Raw genomic sequence first — 24,538 nt, forward strand, 5'->3', positions numbered from 1 at the left:
AGATCACCCGAGGACTGATTTCTCCGAATGTAACCGTTGTTAAGTGACGCATGACTGCATGTTTTTTACTTTTTGCACAGATGTTTTAAAACTGTTTGCAGCCAGAACCTCATTTCGAATGGACTTCTGTGAGCACATAAGCAAACTACACAAACCAGGTGGAGCCGCCCTGCTGAAGAGAGCTGCCCACTGGGCATTTCATCTCCACGGGGCTGCCCAGAGGGCTCCATGGAGAACGTAGTTTGGAAAACAGCTGATGTACAGGGCAGCACCTGCCTGGAGTCAGACAGACCTGAGCTTAAATCCTAGCTGTCTCTGATGAGCTGTGTGACTCTGGGCAAGTGAATTTACCTCTCTGAGCCTTATCTCTAAGACAGGAAGAAAAATGCATACCCTGTGGGCTGCTGTGAGGGTGAGTGGAGGCTCCAGGGATAGTAATTTCTGTACTGATAGGGGCCCCTCCCTGACGAGTGGTTCTGACCCCTGCTTGTTTGTTTACCTGCTCAGGGGTTGGCGCTATGGGAGTGTCACTGGGGAGCATAGTCAGGGTGGGCAGAGGGGTGGTGTGCTGGCTGGAGTCCCCTCGCTGACCAGCATCTGTGCCCACAGAATTCTGTCCTGATGGAGTCTCCGAGTTGAACACAGTCTAGAGGGCAAAAAACAGGGTCAGTAAGGCCTCCTGGGAAAGGCAAGGGCCCCAGGGAGTTGGGGCCAGCAGGAAGGGGCTGCAGGCTCCCTCTGGAGATAACTCCTGCCTCCACTCACAGTTGCCCAACCTGGTGGATCTCCTCACCCTCTGGGGCGTGTGGATGGGCGACAGCATGTCCAGGTCGGTCATGGGGAACTCCAGGCCTTTCCTCCGCAGGTCCTCGTAGACGGCAACGACACCCGTCAAATCGGGCGAGCTGCGGAACGCGTCAGCCCAGGACTGAGAGGGGACAAGGGGACATGGAGGATAACCACTGCTCACCTTCTCCCCTGCGAGCCCACCTACCCTGGCACCCAGATGGGCAACAGGAAAGTCATTCCCTGACTCACTGGTCCCTTTACTACACTTGCCCAGCCCACTCCACAGCAAAGCACACAGTCGACAGACAAGCCTCCCCCACACAGAACATCTAGTCAGCAGACAACCAAGATGCCCACAGAGAGAACCAGAGCCTGTGTGGGCACAGAGGCACAGGGCACCTTTCTCCCTGGCTAGCCTAGAGCCCTCCCCTGGGAAGGAATCTTCTGCACAGATGGCTCTTCCCCAGCCCCAGCGGTGCACACCTGGATGAGGTTGAGCACCTTGTCGTGCACAATGGTAGGTGGGTTGTTCTTGGGCAGGATGGTCCTCACCAGCACGCCCTCCACAAAGTCCTGGCTGGCCACCAGCACATGGAAGCGGTGGCCACAGTTCTTGACACAGGTTTCCAAGACCTGAAGGGATGAGAGGTAGCTGTGAGTACCTCAGTCAGAGGAGAGATGTGCTCAGGACCTCCACCCGCATGGCTCCTCCTGCATCACAGAGGGGAGGCTGTGCTGAGGAAACAGGACTTCCTGAGACCCTGCAACGTGGACAGCTGGGGCTTGTTTACTGGAGGGTATGGCTTGGTATGGGCAGAGGGCTGGTGTGCCGGCTGGAATCCTGACGTGATTTCCAAGCTGAACATGGTCTAGAAGAGAGGTGGCTCTCTGAGAAGAAATCAAAGAGAATCTGAGCTTTCAATCAACTGGTGACACTGTAGCCCAAGAAAGAGCTGCTGATCTTCTCTCCCCACTCTCTGCTTCCCTCTTCCTAGCAGGAGTGGCCTTTGCTTTCTGGTTTATTTAGTCAATTCACCTGCATACAAACGCTGCTCTGCAGGAAGCTGGGACAGAGCGCTCTCCTCCCCACTCCCTGGCAAACCCATGCACAGCTGGGATGCCCACTATGCCTGCCCATCCTGGAGTCTGGACTGGCTCAGTGTTGTGGGCAAGACTGTTCTCAGCCACTGGCATTTGTTTTACATCCATTTTTCAGGGCTAGAAAGTGTCAGGCAGCACCCAACTTGGTCTGCCAGGCTTTCTGTCACCCCTGAAGCCTGAGTTTACTGAGCTTCTGTGTCACCTGGCAGGTCCTTTGGCCCATGCTCTTTGTGCCAGTGGCTCTGGAGGGACGTGGCCTCAGTGTGCCCACTCCCCATGCCAGGGCCTTGGGAGGACCTTTCCAGATGGCCTCTCTTGCCATTCTGTGTCTACCAGCAGTGGAGACAGGACACCATTTTGCCCATAGACACTTCCTTCCCAGCTCAAGGTGGTTGGGAGTCCTGGAGGGCCTGAAGGGGGAGGGTTTTCAGTGGACGGCAGTCCTGCCACAGGACAGACAGACTCATGGACAGACAAGGCACTCACCGTGAGAGCCAACATCACCTCATGGAAGTTCTTATTCCCCACAATCCTCTTCTTCACTGCTCGAAAGGCATCTTTGGGACTGGGAGGAAGGACAAAAGATGGGCTTAGGAATGCAACCTCCTTACCCACCACCAGAGGTCACGTGCCTGAGATCAGAGGTACTGGAAAGCCAGATGGTTCTTACTTGCCCAGCCTCCCATGCCCCACCTGTTTTGCGTGTCCAGGTTCTATCACATCAGAATCTTCCCGCCCCACCAAGATCCTCTCAGCAGATCCTGACTGCTTAGCAGGGATTCTCAACATGTGGTCCCTGGACTGCCTGCAGCAGAATCACTTTGTCACTTTGCGGGGAGGTGTGGTGTTTGCTAAAAGTGCAAAACCCCAGGCCCACACCCTAGGCACCTAAACCTTGGGGGCTCCAGAATGTACATGCTTCCCATGCCCCAGGGGCTTCTTATTCATGCTGAAGTCTAAGAACAAATACCCCGTGGGCACAGTGTTCTAAGGCTCCATCCATGCCTGCTCCTCTATCCATCCATCCATCCTTCCCTTTGAGGCTTATTAAGCACCCACTGTGTGCGGGGCACCATGCTAGGGACACTGTAATGAACAAGGCCCTGTTTCTAAGGGTCCCACATTCTGGTAGACCCAAATCACTGAAGGGAATAAGCAGGTCCTGTGGGGAGAGTGAGGGAATGAAGCTGTGTTGGGAAGCAGGGCTGTGGAGGTTGGTCAGGATTATAGTGGAGAGGACAGGGTGGGGTGAGGGGCCATGGCCCACAGAGGGGGATCCTGGCCCAGAAACATGACAGCAGTGTTCAACCCAAGCAATCCTGGGGCAGCTCCTTGCCCTTCACTGTCTCCTTCTAGGGGTAAGCTGGCTTTTGTTCTTGGCCTGGCCGCTGATCTGTAGGCCACTTGAGTGCTCTATATGGATTTGTTTCTACTTATAGGGTGGCCTAGAGAAAAGGGATGGCATTAGGCACCAGAAGTTCTGGCCTCTGTGCCCTTGCTGTGGGCCTACTATGTGTCCAGTACTCTGCTAGGAGTACAAAGTGTGTGACAATGAGGCCACAACTCCACAAAGGAGACTCTTCAGTAGAGACTAAAGTTTAGATGACAAGCTTGGTGGGGACAAGGGTCACACCTGTCTTTGCTCACTGCTGGGTCCCCAGCACCTCGTGCATGGCCTGGAATGCATGAGGTGCTCAAATAAACAGCACCCCTTCTGAATGATTCTGAGCCCTAGCTTTTCCACATTTACAAGGGAGATGGGTACTTGCTGTCTCCAAGGAAACTGTAGTGACTTTCAGTCATGTCACTCATGAAGCTTCCAGGCCTGCGTAGAGGATCAATGAGGTTTAGTGCCTCCTGTCTCCTTTGTTGATGGCCCTACCATCTGCCCATCCTTCCACGCTCACTCTGATGAGTCCAGAAGCAGGTGTGAGTGGCCCCTCCCCGCTCCTTGGCAAGCACAGGAACATGCTGAGGAAGACACTGGAAGGTGCCAGCAATCACTGCCCTCTCCTGACTGGGCCTGGACTCAGTGGGACTCAGATGCCACAGCCTCCCTCCAGCACTGAGTTGGGTGTTCCCTGCCCCCTGCCTGCTTCCAGCTCACCCCTCCCACACAGAGCACTACCTGGCTGAGAGGCACACTCTGCACTGGCTGAAGGATAACTGGATTATCCCAAGGAAAAATGGAGCTGAAAATGCTCCAGCTGCTGATCCTGGTTTATCAGATCAGAGGCCTTGTCTGGCCATACTTCCTGCTGGCCATGGTCACCACATGCTCCCTACCCTTCACTGGGTTTTCCTGAGATGACAGTGACCCTCACATCCCCTTTCTGCTCCCCCCAGGGACTTGGGCTTATTGCTGGAAGGATCTGATAGAGCTTTGCCTCGGAGGACAAAGATCTAGAGAGGTAAAGAGACCTGCCCAATGTCTCACAGCTGGTCAGCAACAACTAGTCAGAGATCAGAAGCCAAGAACCAAATGCCTCCCCACAACATGAGCCTTGGCAGGGCTCCTTGGTACTGAGTAGGAGAACACCAAGACCTGTACACCGGAAGTGCCCAGCAAACACCAGCTGTGATCAGATAACACATACACACCAGAAGTGCCTGGCAAACATCAGGTGTGATCAGCCATAACACACACATACCCTGCAGATGCCCAGAAACACCAGCTGTGTTCAGCTATAACACATATACACACTGGAGATGCCCGGTAAACACCAGCTCTATCAGTGGTGACCGGCTCTGTCAACCTCTCAGTTCCACTTCACTTTCACTGCCCTCTTCGTGATCCCCTACCCTCCCTGCTGGTTTCAAATCTTAAGGAACTAAAAGTCTGTTCTTGCTCACACAGCAAAGCTGGAAGTGTCTAATGCATAATCCAGCCCATAGAATGCACAACAGCTCTTGGGGCCAACTCCTAACTGTAGGAGTTTCCAGCTCGCCCTGTCTGAGGGAGATGTTGTACACAAGCCTGGGGTTCCAGATCTGTGTGGAATCTGGGCTGCTGCTCAGAGAGGCAGTGTGTGGTGGCAGCATCCAAGGGCCAGCACCAGCTGTACCCCAGCCATGACCTTGAACTTTATGTCTCTGGGCCTCTCATCCATTTGATGACAGGGCTTGACTCATGGTTCTAAAGTGTTTAAAATGCCTGTCCTGCCTTGAGTGTGGTTTCAGGCCAAACTCTGCAGCCCCTGCCGGCCCCGCAAGCAGGCTGGACGCTGTGCTACAGCAGTGGTGGGGCTGAGGCAGGGGCTCTCGGCAGGATGCAGGGCGTGAGTCAATGCTGGCGTGTGCTGGGTTGTGGATGGCTGACCCCGCCTGTCTCCTCTGAGGGCCTTACCCTTCCTCGGTCTCGTTGATGATGTCACAGATCTCCATGTTGAGGGCCCAGTCCTCACTCTGCAGGGAGCCATCTGTTGCTTTTTCTGAGGAGAAGAAGCCATAGTCACAAAGGTGTGGGGATCCTGGACAGACAAAGTCAAATAGGGTAGGGAGGGGTGTCGGGTGGGAAGACAACAGATGCTTTCTGGGCACTCAAGGTGGGCCAGGCAACATGTGGCACTGTTTTATGCACATTATCCCATTTGTCACTCGATTCTTATAGTAGCCATGTGAGGCTGGGAGTACTCCTGTCCCTTGACAGATGAAGAAACTGCAGCTCATCCAAATGGATGAGTGGAGACAGGAACCCAGGCAGGCCTGGCCTTACAGTGCTTGCTCTTGATACGACAACACAGACAGTATTTTGCTTTATTTCTGTAAATAAGATGTTCCCTCCTGACTTTATATTGTCTTTTGAATCGGTGACCATTCTCATGGTTCAAACTGTAAAAGGTCCCAAAGTGGTATACAAGGGAGAGTAAGTCTGCCCCACCCTGCCCCCACCTTCCTACTGTGAGTGCGATAATTCACTCGGGGTGGCAGCAGAGCACTGGCACAGAGTAGGTGCTCAGTGAGTGGGGGTGATTCTTTTTTTTAATTGAGGTGAAAGTCAAGTTACATTAAGTGCACCATTTTAAAGCGCACAGTTCAGTGGCGTTTAGTGCAGTCACAGTGCAGTGAGTGCAACCACCGCCTCTCTCTAGCTCCACAACATTTTCAGGTTATGGTGATTCTTAGGGTAAGATTTCAGGCCAGTAGTCAGCTACGAGGTTGTCGGGGCCTGTCAGAGCCAAGGTCAGCGACCATTTGCTGAGGATCTACACAGGGGCAAGTATCAGGCTGGTTGTCTTTTGTAAATTCCAGCATGAGAGGCACTGACTGGTGTCAGGGGAATAATGAATGCAGGACAGACAATGCTAAACCCTTCATAAATGTTCTTTAAGAAAGGAAAGCACCCTCCCTCCTCTCAAACACATCGCTCATCTTCATAGTCCTCTGCACGCACATCACAGTGCACAGAGGCAATTTTGCAGCCTGTTTCTTGCAGGCAACATTCTATCGCGCACATGACCCTGGCTGGCATGTAAGGCGCATGCAGATATTTTTACCACATGGAAGACTGTGCGACAAGACAGGACTTACTCAACATTGTAAGGTTCAGAGGGTGAGACCCTTTGTGTCCTGACACAGGTCACTACCCAAAACCCCCTTCCCAGTGGCCATCATGTTCCCTCTGGTCTCCTCTGGCTTCTAGGCCCGGGCTACACACACAAAGTGCTCATGCACCATCAGCCTCTGTGGCCATCCTGCCAGCCTCAGTGCACCTGCTGCCTGGCCTGTGTGGCACTCAGGCACAGTGCTGCCAGCCACTGCTCTATCATCTACCAAGAGCATGCGATAGCCTAGGCACTCAGGGCTTGTTATTCTACCTGATGTCACTCCGTCCTGCAAGGCAGGCTCTCATCACCGCTGCACGTAGGAGACAGCTTAGGCTCAGGGAGGCTGGGGGATTCCTCACACATTGCACAGCTGCTTATATGCCAGACCTGCTCCAGGTACTGGGGTACAATGGTGGACAAGATGGGAATGGTACCTGTCCTGTGATGGCCAAAAGAGGCCAAAGCATGTTTTAAATGAAAGTCTGCCAGAAGACAGAGGAGGGCAGTCTTCACGCACCTGGGCAGGGCCCACTCTCAGCCGGGTAGGCGGGACCATACTACAGGGCGATGCCTGGGCCACGCCAAACCAGGCCAAGCTGGCATAGCCAGCTCTCTAAAACTGTGGCTTCTGAGATCTTGGTTTTGAAACTGGCCTGACTTCAGTTCCACACTTGGCTCCTGCAGCCAGACGGATACCAGGGTAGCCCGGGACACATGCTGATGACTGAGTCAGGAGGGCAGTTGCTTTACCCCTAGATTATGGCCTGGGGGAGGAGATGAGGAAGGGGTCCCCTTAAAGGGTGGGAAGACAGACGAACATTGTGTCACCCCACAGACGTTTACTGAGTGTGGCTTCTTTGTGCCACGCTCCCCACCCTTGAGGTCTCACACACTTAGAGCCACGTGGGAAGAGCCAGAGCGAGCTGATGAGTGTCCCTCTGAGCAGAGGGCCGTGCCCTGGTTGGGGGGAAGTAGCTGATCAAACATGCAGAAACTGCTTCTCCTTCAGAGGCTACACTCAGCGATCCTGTCACATAGGCCAGTAGGATTAGAGTCACCCCCAACTCCCAGCTTACATCTAATGGCCACAAAGTCCTGCTGATTCCAGCTCCGGAGTCTCTCCACTGCACCCATTCCCTTCTCGCCATCCCCTCTGCCACTCACTGCCCAGCCCAGCCACCACCCTCTGCCCTAGACCACTGTGTCAGCTTCCTCCTCGCCTCCTCCTTGCCCCTCCCCACACTTTTTCCAGGCTGTACCAGAGGCAACTTTCTGAAACTTGAACATGACTGCGTCCCGCCTGTGCCCCAATCCTTCCAAGGCTCCCCAGCCCTCAGCCTGGCCGACACACCCTTCTCAACAGTAATATTTTAACTCCCCAAGTTATGTGCTACATAACATCAAGCATCACTAACTGTTTACATACAGAATGAGATTTAATCCTCACACCCTATAAGGTGTGCCCTCATCCAACTAAGGAGGAAAGTGAGGCACAGAAAGGTCAGTAACTTGAAAAGGCCCCACCGTGGTGAGAGTGGAGTGGCCTCTGATGCCATGGCGCAGATTCCTAATGGTGTTGATGCTGCTCCCGTCTCTCAGCAGGGATCAGGGAACTTGGCCCTCTCAGAAGTGTCCTTCCTGACCACTCAGGAGATCTGCCTTTTCCTCCTGACCCCTAGCTCCAGTGGCAGGCCTCTCAGTGGATCCCCTTATGATCCTCAGTGTCCCCAAAATGACGGGCACTGCTTTCTTCTCCTGGGGGAGAGTGAGCCAAGGTTTTAGAAGGGATTATGGTCCTTTTTGGAAAGGCAAGAAGCTGGTAAGGGAAAGTTGGGACATTTATAAAGAAGATAAATCCCATCCCAGGGAATCAGGGGGGTACAGGAGGACCCTAACTACACGAGTCTGATGCTAATCGGAGCAGCGCTGGCACGTTCTTCAGCCCTGAGTGCCAGCAGTGGGCACAGCCATTCAGAAGATGGAGACTTCTTGGGGGTAGTGGGGGACATGTGGCCTAAGAAGGAAGGGGGAGAGGAAGAAGAGGAAGAGGCAGACGCGGGACAAGACCCCTTTGAGCAGTTCAAGTAGGAGGCAGCAGTGGCGAGGACGTGGCAGGCCAGACTATCACCTGCCACTCTCTGCAGGTTCCCCCAGAGCTTGGCGTGGACCGCAGGATGGGGAGAGGTATGGAACTTCCTCCAGATTTCCACAGGGAAGGCCTGCTCTGTCAAGGGCAGAATTTTAAACCCACAGGAATCTGGGGGTATTTGTTTTGTGTTTAACCACAAACGTAACTCAGTTTGCTATTTTAAAACACTGACAGTGGTTGCCAGTTCCCAAGAGAGTGAGAACTGACTCCCTCGGCCTGGGAACTGCTGGCGGTGGCCTTTGAGGGCTCCTGGGCAGTAGTTGTACTTGTCTCCTGGCTCCTGAGGGCCAGACCCTGCAAACCTCCACTTGTCATCGGACAGCTTGCTGTTGTCTAGGGTTGGCAGTCCTATGGTTTTGGATCACAGGACACCTGCCTGCCTGCTTAGCAGTTTGTCCTCTCTGTGTTGGGCCTGGTGCAGACACCACCTCCCCAGAGGGCTGCAGATTACTTGCCTGGCGCGATGGCAGATCTCTCTGCCCCTCACGAAGAATCTGGATGGGCACTCGCACAGGCTTTGGGGTTGGATGAGCCTAGTCTCCCCTCCTAACTCAGAGAACCCAGACAAAGATCCACCCCTCTGAGTCTGTTTCTATAAAATCAGGATAAGACTGCCTGCCTGCTTCACAGCACGCTGGGACTTTTCAACCAGACAATGTCCGCACAACATCAGGTGATGGGCAGTGATGAGTAACTGTGAGGCACAATGACTGTGACCTGGGACAAGAGAAGGAACGAGTGGTCACCAAAATCATGTTGCACCTCACCATGTTCCAGGCCTGTGGTCCCAGCCTGCTCATCCTCAGGGGTGACTCAGAAGCCTGAACAAGCAGCCACCTCACAGCCACAAGGGAAGGCCTGCTCCTGCTGCTCCCACCTGCACCTTCCCACAACTGCCAAGTCTCTCGTCCTAATGCGGTGGCTCTGGGTCAGGACCCATCTCCCTCCCCAGACCTGACCACCACCTCCATGCTCTTCTCCTCAGACACCAATCAAACCAGGACTCTTCTCTGTCTCAGAGCTGTCTGTGGCCACCCACTGCCCAAGGGCCAAAACCTGACCTCTTCAGGGCCTGGAGGGACACTGGGGACTGACCTTGGCCATGGTCAGCCATGCTCCCTTCCCTTTAAGGGGCTCTCTCTCTCCCGGCTCTGGGCCTCTGCCAGGAACCCAGTTCCCACACCACCACAGCAAACACCTGGCACTCAGGGTGTGCTGAGCATGGGACTTCACACCCTCAGTTATCCTCACCACAACCCATGAGATAGAAGATAAATAAACCAAGAGGCACAGAGAAGTCAGTAACTCACCCATGGTCACACAGTTTGTAAGTCACAGAGCAGATTTGAACCCAAAAAGGTCTGGTTCTTGGGGCTGGCTGGTTAGCTCACAGTTGGTTAGAGCATGGTGCTGAAAACACCAAGGTCCAGGGTCCAATCCCTGTACCAGCCAGCCACCCCTTAAATATAAATTAAAAAAAATAAATAAGAAAGAAAGAAAGAGGAAAAAACCAACAATCATAAACAAAAAAGGTCTGATTCTCAAATCCATACTATCAGTCACTATGCCATGTGCCTCTCAAACATACTCAACACTGTTGTCATCCAGGCCCTAGGGACACATCAGTGGGCAAAACTGACCAGTTCCTGCTCCCTGGAAATTTATGGTCCAGTGGAAGGCCACGACTGACATTACACAAAGTAAGAGCACCCTGACCGAAAAGACCAGGTGCTGAGACAGCACAGGGCGTGAGCTTTGGGCGTGCTGACTAGAAGAGGAAGTGAGTCGGTTCATCCTCGCTCATCCTTTAAGGCCCTGGCCCAGTGTCAGCTCCTAAGTGTTGCCGCCTCATCCTGCCCTGTGACATCATGGAGCACGATGACAAGATGACCAGCATTCACTGAGCAGGTGTCAACCTGTGTAGGATGCTCAGTGGACCTCCTCTCATGTCACTACCCCACACCCCTGACTGTGGTGTGGGGCAGCCGATGTGCAGACGTTAGTGACCTGCCCAAGGCCAGAAGTGGAGGTGTTGGATGCAAAGCCAGGCCTGTACGGCCCGAAACCAGGTGGGTGGTCTCCCTCTCTGTTCTGTCCCTTGAAGGACATCTCTACCTGCCTAGGGTAGATTATAGCTGGGGCCTACCCTCTGGTGGGACAGAGAGCAGAAGGTCATTAAATGTTTGTGGAACAACGGGCTGAGCCTCCAGATTGCCTGGGTACTCAATGTCATGCTGAGTGCCCGTACCACCTCACCTCCCCCAAATAATATTCATTGCATCTCAGTGATTTGTCACCATGCTAAGGACAGAGCAAGAAACAGCCTGGCTGTTTAAAGACATCTCTGAGCTGTCAACCCTGAAACTGCCAGCCTCTGGACTTTTGCTAAATGAACAAACTGTGCTGTGGTGGTGGGCACAGCCTGTGTTACTTGCAGCTGAAAGCACCCTGATGAATACTCTTCTTTGTGCACAGAGCTCCGTCTGCCCTGGCTTTCCCACGGCATGGAGCCTGAATAACACTGGGCTTCACTGAAGCCCGGTTGTTAGGATGCAGTGTCCAGATTTGGCCTAGTCCCTCTTCACACCAGCTCAGTCTACTGCCACACCGGGTCCAGTCATCCTCCCTCAGGCTTCTGTGCTTTTGAACACGCTGTCAGTCCCTCTTCCAGGAATTGCACCTCCCCTCCTCCCCGCTTCAACTCCTGCTCCTAAGCTAAGCTCAAAGGTCAGGTTCCTTTGTCGAGCCCATCTGACACTCCCCACCCTGCTCCTTCCACTCAGTGGGCCGACAGCATTTTGCACAGACCACAACTAAAGTTCTGTTTAGTGGACTTGTTATTATTATTTATTATTTATTTTTTTTATTTTTACTAAGTAGGGCTTTACTTTTTTTATTTTTTTATTTTTTAAATTTTTAAAATTTTATTTTACATTAATTAATTTGAATTTATTTATTTATTTATTTATTTAAATTTTATTTTGTCGATATACATTGTGGCTGATTATTGCTCCCCATCACCAAAACCTCCCTCCCTTCTCCCTCTCCCCCTCCCCCCCAACAATGTCCTTTCTGTTTGCTTGTCGTATCAACTTCAAGTAATTGTGGTTGTTATATCTTCTTCCCCCCCCCCCGGTTTTGTGTGTGTGTGTGTGTGTGTGTGTGTGTGTGTGTGTGTGTGTGTGAATTTATATATTAATTTTTAGCTCCCACCAATAAGTGAGAACATGTGGTATTTCTCTTTCTGTGTCTGACTTGTTTCACTTAATATAATTCTCTCGAGGTCCATCCATGTTGTTGCAAATGGCAGTATTTCATTCGTTTTTATAGCTGAGTAGTATTCCATTGTGTAGATGTACCACATTTTCCGTATCCACTCATCTGATGATGGACATTTGGGCTGGTTCCAACTCTTGGCTATTGTAAAGAGTGCTGCGATGAACATTGGGGAACAGGTATACCTTCGACTTGATGATTTCCATTCCTCTGGGTATATTCCCAACAGTGGGATAGCTGGGTCGTATGGTAGATCTATCTGCAGTTGTTTGAGGAACCTCCATACCATTTTCCATAGAGGCTGCACCATTTTGCAGTCCCACCAACAATGTATGAGAGTTCCTTTTTTTCCGCAACCTCGCCAGCATTTATCGTTCAGAGTCTTTTGGATTTTAGCCATCCTAACTGGGGTTAGGTGGTATCTCAGTGTGGTTTTGATTTGCATTTCCTGGATGCTGAGTGATGTTGAGCATTTTTTCATATGTCTGTTGGCCATTTGGATATCTTCCTTAGAGAAACGCCTGCTTAGCTCTTTTGCCCATTTTTTAATTGGGTTGCTTGTTTTCTTCTTGTAAAGTTGTTTGAGTTCCTTGTATATTCTGGATATTAATCCTTTGTCAGATGTATATTTTGCAAATATTTTCTCCCACTCTGTTGGTTGTCTTTTAACTCTGTTAATTGTTTCTTTTGCTGTGCAGAAGCTTTTTAGTTTGATATAATCCCATTTGTTTATTTTTCCTTTGGTTGCCCGTGCTTTTGGGGTTGTGTTCATGAAGTCTGTGTCCAGTCCTATTTCCTGAAGTGTTTCTCCTATGTTTTCTTTAAGAAGTTTTATTGTTTCAGGGTGTATATTTAAATCCTTAATCCATTTTGAGTTGATTTTAGTATATGGTGAGAGGTATGGATCTAGTTTCATTCTCCTGCATATGGATATCCAGTTATCCCAGCACCATTTGCTGAAGAGGCAGTCCCTTCCCCAGTGAATAGGCTTGGTGCCTTTGTCAAAGATCAGATGGCAGTAAGTGTGTGGGTTGATTTCTGGATTCTCTATTCTATTCCATTGGTCAGTGTGTCTGTTTTTATGCCAGTACCATACTGTTTTGGTTATTATAGCTTTGTAGTATAGCTTAAAGTCAGGTAGTGTTATGCCTCCAGCTTTATTTTTTTTGCTCAGCATTGCTTTGGCTATGCGTGGTCTTTTATTGTTCCATATAAATGACTGGACAGCTTTTTCCATTTCTGAGAAAAATGTCTTTGGAATTTTGATGGGGATTGCATTGAATTTGTATATCACTTTGGGTAGTATGGACATTTTCACTATGTTGATTCTTCCAATCCAAGAGCATGGAATATCTTTCCATCTTCTTGTATCCTCTCTAATTTCTCTCAGCAGTGGTTTGTAGTTCTCCTTATAGAGATTTTTCACCTCCTTGGTTAACTCAATTCCTAAGTATTTTATTTTTTTGGTGGCTATTGTAAATGGGCAGGCTTTCTTGATTTCTCATTCTGCATGTTCACTATTGGAGAAAAGAAATGCTACTGACATGGAAATTAAACAGCATTCTACTTAATGATATATGGGTCCAAGAAGAAATCAAGCAGGAAATCAAAAAATTTATTGAAACTAATGAAAACAATGATACATCATACCAAAACCTGTGGGATACTGCAAAAGCAGTATTGAGGGGGAAATTTATTGCATTAAACGCTCACTTCAGAAGAATGGAAAGATGGCAAGTGAACAACCTAACACTTCACCTTAAAGAACTAGAAAAACAAGGACAATCCAAACCTAAAGTTAGCAGACGGAAAGAAATCATTAAGATCAGAGCAGAACTAAATGAAATTGAAAACCAAAAAACAATTCAAAAGATCAACGAATCAAAAGGTTGGTTTTTTGAAAAGATAAATAAAATTGACAAACCATTAGCATGGCTAACAAAAAAAAGAAGAGAGAAGACTCAAATAACAAAAATTAGAAATGAAAAAGGCGATATTACAACTGATTCATCTGAAATACAAGGAATCATTCGAGACTACTATAAACAACTATACGCCAACAAATTTGAAAATCTGGAGGAAATGGATAAATTTCTGGACACACACAAGCTCCCAAAACTGAACCATGAAGACGTAGAAAATTTGAACAGACCAATAACAATAAAGGAGATTGAAGCTGTTATCAGAAGGCTCCCAACAAAGAAAAGCCCAGGACCAGATGTATTCACAGCAGAATTTTACCAAACATTCAAAGAGGAATTGACACCGATTCTTTACAAACTATTCCAAAAGATTGAAACGGATGCAAATCTCCCAAACTCATTCTATGAAGCAAACATCATCCTGATACCAAAACCAGGTAAAGATATAACCAAAAAAGAAAACTACAGGCCGATATCCTTGATGAATATAGATGCAAAAATCCTCACTAAAATACTAGCAAACAGAATACAGCAACACATACGAAAAATTATTCATCACGATCAAGTGGGATTCATCCCAGGGATGCAAGGTTGGTTCAACATACGCAAATCAGTAAATGTGATACACCATATTAATAAACTCAAACACAAGGACCATATGATCATCTCTATAGATGCTGAAAAAGCATTTGATAAAGTTCAGCACTCATTCATGACAAAGACCCTCTATAAGTTAGGTATAGAGGGAAAGTATCTCAACATAATTAAAGCCATATATGCCAAACCCACTGCCAATATCATCCTGAATGGGGAAAAGCTGAAAGCTTTTCCTTTAAGAACAGGAACTAGACAAGGATGCCCACTCTCACCACTCCTATTCAACATAGTGTTGGAAGTACTGGCCAGAGCAATCAGAGAAGAGAAGGAAATAAAGGGCATCCAGATTGGAAAAGATGAAGTCAAACTGTCCCTGTTTGCAGATGACATGATCCTATATATCGAACAGCCTAAAACCTCTACAAAAAAAACTGCTGGAATTGATAAATGATTTCAGCACAGTAGCAGGATACAAAATCAACACACAAAAAATTAGTGGACTTGTTAAAGTAACTCTGCAATATTGATTTCTTTGTTTCTATATCTGTCTCTCCCCTTAGGCTGTGAGCTCCTCAAGGGTGGAGATTAGAGCTCATGAATTGCCCAGTTCTCTACACCAGATTGGACCTGGCTGGTGATAAACCTACAGTACTTGTTTGCTGAATGACTGAATGAAGGATAAGGCCATATTCACCAGCTCAACAAATCTTTATAACACTTTAATTTAAATGAAACATTTCCACCCTTTGGCACTCACTGATCTCTTAATAGCTGTTGTGTGGAAATCCTAATCTTTCTTCCAATTGACAGTCCTTTGAATATTTAAAAAAAAAATACCATGTCCCTCCTTAATTGGTTCTTCAACCTAACATCCTTAGTACCTGTGACCACCCACACTGGACACGATCTCCAGAGCCTTCACCATTCTTCTGACTGGCCTCTCTGGACACAGGCCAGCTGTGCTGTCACCCGGAAACGCATTGTGAGAACTCATACACCACACTCACCAGCCCACACTGCATACTGTATTTTTATTAATGCACTGCATGACTATCTCAGACTTTTATTAACTCCACTGCCTGGAGCTGACTCCAACAGTCTATCGATTTGAAAGACACTCTCTTCTGGCTCACAGTAGTTAGCTTTTCTAGTCTCCCTTGCAGCTGGAGGTGGCCCTGTGACCTATTTCCAGCCACTGAGGCATAAGTGGGAGTCTTTTGGATGGCACCTAGAGAGGGTTTTGCTCTCCTGATAACAGAGACACAGAGAGCTGGTGCCTTCACCTGTACTTCCTGCCAGGAGGGGACAAACACGAAGATGAAGCCAATATGTTAAGAGGGGAGGGGGTGGCATAAATATAGAAAGAGCCATTATTAAACAAATTCATTCCAGATGGACACAGACATTTGTGCTCGCAGGGACACCCAGCAGGCCCCTTTCGATTCTAAAGGGAAGGAGTGAGGTGAAAAAAGTCAGGAGTAGGGGACATGGAGACAGACAAATCCCAGTTCAAGTCCTGACTTGAGCACCCACTAGCTGTGTGGTCCTGGGTGAACTCCTCAGCCTCTCTGTGCCTCAGTTTCTACTCTACAGTATGGGGAGAACTGAAGCACTCACTGGCCAGGGATCTATGAGGAGGAGATGAGAGTATGCATTTCTTTTCTTTTTTTTTTTTAAAAGATGACCGGTAAGGGGATCTTAACCCTTGGCTTGGTGTTGTCAGCACCGCACTCTCCCGAGTGAGCCACGGGCCGGCCCGAGAGTATGCATTTCAAGCATATTGTATCTTACTTAGCACACGGTAAGCACTAAGACGAATGTTATCCACTACAAAAACATCAACCACAAAATGATTGTTCAAAAATGTCAAGCACAGGAAAACAGCAAAACAAAATAAATAAAAAACAACAAAAATTTCAAGTACTCCCACAGAAGAGATTTTTAAATCACACGCATGCAGAAACCATTTTTTTTTCAGCCAGCAACTTGTCTTGAACCCTGTTTTCCAAATGAATAACTCTTTCCAGACCTAGCATGGAAAGTTCCATTGGTTTCCTAAGTTGCTGAGCCGCCCTTCCTCAAAACTCTGGCTGTCTCTCCCCTGTCATTTTTTAACCACAGGCTACAATAGAAACGCTAAAATACCTTACAGAGGGTATTACTTCTGCAGTCCACAATTTTAAAGTTGATGTAAATAACTATAGTACCTAACTGAAGAAAATTTCAGTTAGATGAAGGGAGCTTTTCTAAAATTATCCAGGTAAGAGGGAGTGGGGCTTTGAAGGCAGAGCTTGGAATCGCTGGCCAAGGTGTAGATGACATTTTTTCTCTCTCTGCCTTGTGAATGTAAAAGATGAGGGATGGGGGTGGAGAACGGATTTGTATTAGTAAGGGTCCTCCAGAAAAATGGAAGAGAGAAAGAGAGAGAGAGAGTTTAAGGACCTGGCTCATGCAATTGTGGGGGTTTGGCAAGTCCAAAATTTGCAGGGCAGGCAGGCAGGCTGGAGACTCAGGGAACAGATGCAGTTCAAGTGCAAGGGCAGTTGGCTGGCAGGATTCCCTTTTCTTCTGCAGAGTTGAGTCTTTTTCTATTAAGGCCTTCAACTGATTGCATAAGGCCCACCCACATTATGGAGGGTAATCTGCTTTATTTTGAGTAAAGCAGATTTAAATGTTGTTATTGGTCAGTTTTTGTGTTGCTATAACAGAATACCTGAAACTGAGTAATTTACAAAGAAAAAGGGTTTATTTGGCTCATGATTCTGGGGCAGCTGCATCTGGTGCAGGCCTCAGGCTGCTTCTACTCACTGTGGAAAGTGGCAGGCAATCTGCAGGTGCAAGGAGATCACATGGCAAGAGGGGGATGGGTGGGGGAGAGGGACTATAAGGATCTGATCCTATCACACAAACACCTCCCAACAGTACCACATTGGGGATCAGACAAAAGCATGAGCTTTGGGGATGAGGTGGGGGGAGGTAGGGAAGCAACATATCCAAACTACATCAAATGTCAATCTCATCTAAAAAATACCTGCACAGAAACATCTAGAATAATGTTGACCAAATATTTGGGTATCATGGCCTAGACAAATTGATACATAAAGTTAACCACCACAGGGTTTATACTGAACCAACACAAACAAGTTCACAGTAGACACCTCTGTTTGTCCTTAGAGTCTCTGTTTGTCTCAGCCCGTGTGGTCTGGCTGGTTCCTCTCTCCTCCCCTGGCTCCTTCCTTCCATTCTCCACTGTCAGGAGCAAAACCCAATTCCTCTCCCCAGGTCTTACACAGCAATTCATGGCACTTCTTAGTGCTGCTCTATCAATGACCAAGTTTTCCATGTCAATTGAGGCGTGAGACCCTCAGAGATTTCATCACTTGCTTGGGTTCACAGCCAGGAAGGGGCAGAGCTGGCACCTGAGCCCAGCTCTTCTGACGCAGAGTCCCAAGCTCTGACCCTATTTCAGGCTGCCTACATCCACATGATCAAAATGTGTCATGGGCAAAATTAAAGACATTTTTAGGAGTTACATATTTACTTTAGAGTAGAGAAAAAACCATGAACTAGCTCATCAAAGCCATAATTTCATGGGTATAATTACATAGGATGAGGTCAAATTTAAAAAGGTGAGCCAATTAAATGAAAACACGATGAAAATAATAATGAAGGTGGAATAGGGGTAAACACAAATCATAAAGGGTGGCTGGTGCATGAAGGACAGATGTTTGGATAGTACTGGCCTAGATCTAGACCACCTTAAGTAAGGAGGTAAAGAGTTAATGTGTCCTGAATCCCCCTGAGTCTCATGGGGTGATGGTCCCAAGTTAATTAGAAGACACTGAAGGTTTTATTTTTTAATTTTTTTGTTTTTTTCCTAAAACCAGAAGAGCGGAAATCTGGACTTTACTCTTATTTCTTTGAGCTCAGTAAGAGAACAAAACCTATTCACCAGTTCCATCCACAGGGTCAGGCAAAGCCAAGTGAGAATCGGCCCCACCCCACAGCCTGAAACCTGACCTGTCTGTGAATGTGGCTGCCACCCAGCCAGTGACTGCTCATTCTCCAGTGACACAAAAGCTGCACTGGAGTCAGAGCCCCAGCTTGGGACCTTAGCTCTGCCATTAGCTTAGACTGTGCCCCAGGAATGTGCCCCAGGAATGATGACAACACCCATGAAAAGTCACAAGGCTAACAATTATGGACACTTCCTGTCTGGCAGGCACCAGGCCATATACTTCACAACTCAACAACCCCATCTGATACTTTCTATTATTATCATCCTTATTTTACAGAGAAGGAAAATGAAGAACAGAGAGGTTCAGTAACTTGTTCAAGTAACAAAGCTGAGGAAGACTGAATCAGGACTCAGACTATTCAGTCTGACTCAATCTCACTCAGGGCTTTACTACTGCATGTACAGCTGATGCGAAGCCCGTTCTACACACTGACAGAGACTTGGAATCTAGTCTGGCTCCTGCACTTATGAATTAGGAAACCAATGCTTCAAGATGTGAGAGCTGCGTGGGCACACTGTGGGTGAAAGTAGAGATTCTGACTCAGGGGGCCCAGGGCTGGAGCATTCTCAAGCATCCCTGAGACCCCACTTTGAGGAACACTTGTCCTCCATCATTCTGACTCTGGCCAACTGCTGTGATCCAGAGGTCAGCAAACTATGAACACACTTGCCAAATTCAATTTCGTATTGTTCTCGGATTATGGATGATCTTTACATTTTTAAATGTTTCAGAAAAAAGCCAAAGAATAATATTTCATGACATATGAAAATTACATGAAATTGGTATTTCAGTGCACATAAATAAAGTTTTATTGAAACATGGCCACACCCATTCATTTACCTATTGTCTACGGCTGCTTCTGTACTATAATAGTAGAGTTGAGTGGTTACAACAGCGACGATACAGCTCCCAAAGCCACTATCTGGCCCTTTATAGAAAAAGTTTACTGACCCTGATCTAGTCTACCCTGCTAGCCAGTACAGGGATCCTCTTTACAGCTCCCTCCACTTTGGCCTCTGTCTTCACACCTCCAGTGGTATGCAGCTCACTACCAAACAAGGCAGCCTGTTTCATCTTTGAAAGGCTCTAGGGATAGCTATTGATACTGGCACTGAACTCCTCCCTGTAACACCACACACTGCCCTTTGAGCCCTGTGCAATTAGTTTCATCACTCCTCTACAACAGGCATCAGTTTTCTTTCTTTCCTCGCTTATCAGTCCTTCCCTGTCCCCATCTATCGCCTCTGTTGTTCCTCACCAGTCCTCTGGGAAGCAGAGTGAGAATGGTAGCACCTCTGGGTTACAGACAGGGGATGGGCAATAGAGAGGGAATATGACATAGTTAGGAGTAGAATGAGAGCTGGAACTAGGTCTCCTGCCTCCCAGCCTGGAGTCCCCTCAACACCACTTGAGTGTCCACTTTGGTTTCCAGCCCATCACTCCTCAGATGGCCCCCAGGGCCCAACATGGTCTCTCACTTCTATAATTCCTTTCTGTGCTCTGGGGCTTGGACTTTGCGGATGCAAGAACAGTTCTTTTTGACTTTTCCACCTTTCCCCTTCACTCTAGGGCTCAGTCCTAGGATCTGAGCTCTTTTCCTCTCTCATCTAGCCATCATCACCCCAACTACTGAGGGCTGGTCCCCAGGGACTGCCCATATTTATAACCTCTGTTGTTTGCAGCTGGCTTTCATGATTCAGCTTTGATTTAGACTCAAAGTGCCAGGGGTGAGCTGACAGCCAGAAATGGAAAATAGGTTTCTCGGGTTGACTTCCCATGTGTGTCTATAAAACATGACCAGTAAGATCTGTTGCCCTCACAGAACAGCTGGAAAGAGTTTTGAAATCCTTGAAAGTAGAGGGTTGTGTCAATATCATCTAGCACTAATGATCTAGAATCTTCTCAGCTATGAGATGCTGCCCTTGGGAAGCTGTCCTACTAATCAATAAGAGTGAACTGGAGTGTGTGCAGATCCACATGTATGTCCTAACTTGTGGGTAGGACAATAACTTTGGATCTTGGAGGGCCGAACTAATATAAATTCAAAATACGCACTGGGGAGCCAAAGGCAGTGTGGTGAGGGTGCAAGAAAAGAGCTGGGTCTGCGTTCTGATGCTGAGTAGCTGTGAAGTCCTGTGAAGTGATACTACCTTCCCTCAGACTTACTTTTGGTGAAATGGGAAAAAATTGTAAAACCTCATAAGGTCACCATGAAGATTAATACCTAGGATACTAACATAATAACTGCCACATGGCATTTGCTCACAAAATATCACTTTCCTTTTCTCCTGCCTTCCCTCCTACTGTGTGCCAGGCACCATGATAGGTACTGAGGGTCCAGATAAATAAGGTACAGCACCTGCTCTCAAGAAGTCCAGTCTAGCTTCTGGTCAAGATGGCAGAATAGGCAGACCCAGCATCACTCTCTCCCACAAATCAACTAATTTATAACTATAAAAATGCAACAACAGCCAAGCTGGGGCTGCCAGAGCTCAGGGGAAGAGGAGGAGAGATCTATGGAGTGTATGAAGGTGGGAGAAGCCATGAGGAGAGAAAGAAAAAACTGCTCCGACCATTTTGTGCTGTGGCCACTTTAAGGCTGGAGCTGCTGAGACATGGAGCAGGAGCCAGCAAAAGCTGCAGCTGTGCCCTTTGCATGGAGTTGCTTGGAGGCAGCAGGGGAGAAGAGGGCTCTCCTTGGTGGCTCCCAGGACAGCAAGACCACTAATAGAATTCCCGTGGACCAACATAGGAGCAAGGAGCCACTCAGAGGCCGGTGAGTCATCACAAGGGACTGGCACACGGCCTGTCCCATGGGAAGTGTTTGCAGCACAGGCAGTGGGGGAGATGGGCCCACTGGGGGAACACTGGTGCACAGCAAGGACAGCTGATCTGCCCCCCATATTAGCATAGGACCACTCAGAGGAAACTGGTCAGGAATATAGAATTGTACGGGGTGCAGTTTGATGAAAAGACTCAGGCCCAGATCAGAGTTTCTACACAACCCAGGTGCACCAGGTCTCTGGAGAACTGGAAGTACCTGTAAAGTCAACCATTAAAACCTGAGCTGCACAAAAGGGCTTCCCTAGGGAAGCAGAAGCAAAGCAGCAATTTAACTCAATCACACAGCTCAGGTACTGGTCTCCATAGGAAGTTCCCCCATTTTAGAAGTAAGCAAAGGACAAAAAATTAGTTCCAGTCCAGGCATACCGCCAGCACCTTGAGGCCTGCTGGGGACCTGAGGCATGAAGCCAGGAACTGGAACCCCCTCCCACAACCAGACACGCAGCCAGTGCCTCGGGGGCTGCCTGGAGTTCTGAGGCATGTAGAAGGGGACCTGACCTCCCCTCCCACAACCAGGCATACCACCAGTGCCTCAGGGCCTGCCCAGGGACCTGAGGCATGGATCTGGGGACTGGACCCCCCCCCCCCACAACCAGGCACACTGCCAGTGCCGAGGAGAATGCCAAAAACATCATCTTCATGTGAGTGGACCACCACAGCCACCACAATAACCACGGCTGCCGCAAAAGTGGCTAGATGCCACAACCACTACACAGATGGTCCGCCAGCCACTCGAGTGCATCGACACAAGGAGAGTCACCAGCAGTGATCAAAGAAAAGAAGAGGATGTCTCTCTCCACAAAGCCCATTCCAGAGTGACAGAAGCATCTGCTCTACGATAATATTGGGGGACCTGAACATACCTCTCAGCATTGGACAGATCATTTAGGCAACAAATCAACAGAGTAACCATTACTCTTTCAGAAGGAGAGAAGAAATCTAGGGTAATTAGAGGGCACAGGGGGAGATAGAGGGGGATGGGGAGAGATTACACAAGGGGCATAAAGAATAAGTACGATTTGTAGCAATATATGCTAGTAATATTGATTTGATCAACATATCTCAACATTGAACCCCCAAAATATGTATAATCAACCATGATTCAATAAAAATTTTTTAAAAAAAAGAAAAATCTGGAAAACTGACTTCAGATTAAGTGGGCAGGTTAACATTCCACCACAAAACAAAAAGACTAGATACTTTTAAACCCACACATTTCTGTTTTTATGAATGTATAACATCAGGAATCTGGTATTTCCCAATTATTATTTATCAGTTTTATTTTGACAATAAAAAGTAAAAGCCCTAAAAAAAAAAAAAAAGTCCAGTCTAGTTGGGACATACACAGACAAATAACAGAATGGGACTGTGGTATATTAAGTGTGATAATGATGGAAATAATCAAAATGATGGCAACAATGATGACCACAGCAAGAACTAATGTTCCCTGTACACTGGCACTGTGGCAGGCGCCTCCCAGGACTATCTCGCTTTATCCTAACAACTACCCTGTGAGGCGGATGCTGTTATCACCAACATTCTACCAAGGAAGCTGAGGCTCAGAGCCCAAAGTCATACGGTGAGGGAACCGGAGAAGCTGGGGTGATGGGAGAGCTGAAAAAGTCATGGTTGGACCTGAAGGGGCCAGAGAAGGCCTCAGGGAGAAGGTGGCGATGTCTTGCACTTTGAAGGGTGAGCTGGAGCCCCACTGAGGGGGACACAGGAGTAGGCATTCGAGGCAGAGGGCCAGCAACTTAAAGGTGTGTGTGGAGGTGTGTATGAGAACTTTGTGAGTCGAGTGACACCCCTGATTAGCACCACTGAACCTGCTGTCCTCAGGGATGCCAGTTCTACAAGGCCTTACTCTCAATAACCGCGTGGGAGCCGGCAGGCTTGAGAAGAGATTATTTTACTACTGCAACAAAAAGAGGCCTGGTTTACAGAAATATAAGCACCTAATTCTAGGTCATCCATAATCAAGCCAATCAGCAGTACTTCCGCCTCTTTATTTAAAAGTAGGATATGGAATACTGAAGGCATTAACTCAAATGGCAGATATTCTTCATTTAATTCTATTTTTAGAGCCTCTTCAGCTTTGATACAAATTTTAATGGCTCTGGGTCATTCGTCTCAGCTTTGCTATCAATTCACAAGGGTCTTGGGTGAGTCATAGTTTCTAGGGGCCTCAGTTTGGTCCTGTGTGAAATGAAGGGGATGGGCTAGAACAGAGGTTTTCAATATGTGGTTGCTAATCCAGCTGCATTAGCATCACCTGGGAACTTGTTAGAAATGCAAATTCTAAGGGTTCCATCCCAGACCTACAGGTCAGAAACTCTGGGGATGGAGACCAACCATCTGTGCTTTTAACAAGCCCTCCTGGGATTCTGATGTGAGCTACTGGGTTAGAAGTTCCCCAAGGTAAGGACCTTTCAGCAGTTAAGTCTGGTTTGTGCTCTAAGATATTACGATTTAGTAGCATTCTCTTTGGACAGAAGTATTTCTTGCCCAAGAAAGGCAACCCTTTAGGGTTAGAAGAAAAGCTAAGTTTTCTTTGATTGGCTAAAACTCAAAACCCAGGTGAGCTTTTCCAGAAGGTTCATGAATATGTGGCTGACTTTGAAAGCCAGGTTGATTATTTATTTTTAAGTAGGAAGTCTTAAACTTGGCTTGTGATAAAAGCAGTGGTAACTGTAGTTGGAGAAATAAAGATTAAAGGAGAGATGACTTTTCTTTTCAGCTCCAAAACAATGACTCACTGTGGGGTATGTGTGTGCCCGCACCATGTGTGGTGGCCGGGGGTGGGGTGGTCCTCTGAGAGGGCAGTTCCTTTCCTGTGTGTCAATCCTGGACTGCCTCCTCTGCCTTGTAGAAGATTGATTACAAAATATCAGAAGAGCCACAAGCAGCCACGGTGGCGATTACAACACAGAGCTGGGTCGGCCGACTTCAGTGGGGTTTGGCTTCCAAGACAGTAAGAATGTCTTGTCTAACAGATCCAGTATTCCCAGTATGGACTTAAGGCTACAGGTCATCATAAAGATGAAGAGATAATTTCATGGTACTGCTGCGGTTTCTTCATGCAGGAAGGGGGCACACCCAGACTGTCCCTGGAGAAATGTGGGCTGTTTGAGCCGTGGCCTGCAGGTCCTCCTGTTGTTGGTGCACAGGAGTGAGCACCTAGACCAGCGACTTCCAGGGTTCCCGACCCTCCCTTGGTGGTCTCTCAGTAACAACGGTAACACAGCTTTCTTTTATATAGCACTGGTCCTGAGCCAGGCAATGTTCTAAGTACTT

The 24,538-nt window shown here is 48.0% G+C and overlaps 1 protein-coding gene across 4 annotated transcripts in view; it reads right to left on the reverse strand.

The window, feature by feature from the left end:
* The window catches only part of TOM1 (target of myb1 membrane trafficking protein), a 44,040-nt gene that overhangs the window by 18,532 nt on the left and 970 nt on the right, over positions 1-24,538 (reverse strand). For all 4 annotated transcript variants that reach the window (XM_063075816.1, XM_063075815.1, XM_063075818.1 and 1 more), the window contains exons 2-6: positions 5,237-5,321; positions 2,377-2,455; positions 1,273-1,422; positions 794-928; positions 500-646 (exon numbers count right to left, since the gene is read on the reverse strand). In XM_063075816.1, the coding sequence (XP_062931886.1) occupies positions 500-646; positions 794-928; positions 1,273-1,422; positions 2,377-2,455; positions 5,237-5,321 (596 nt within the window). The remainder of the gene's footprint in view (positions 1-499; positions 647-793; positions 929-1,272; positions 1,423-2,376; positions 2,456-5,236; positions 5,322-24,538) is intronic.

The sequence above is a fragment of the Cynocephalus volans genome, chromosome 12, assembly GCF_027409185.1.
Source record: "Cynocephalus volans isolate mCynVol1 chromosome 12, mCynVol1.pri, whole genome shotgun sequence".
In the NCBI taxonomy this organism is placed as follows: Eukaryota; Metazoa; Chordata; class Mammalia; order Dermoptera; family Cynocephalidae; genus Cynocephalus; species Cynocephalus volans.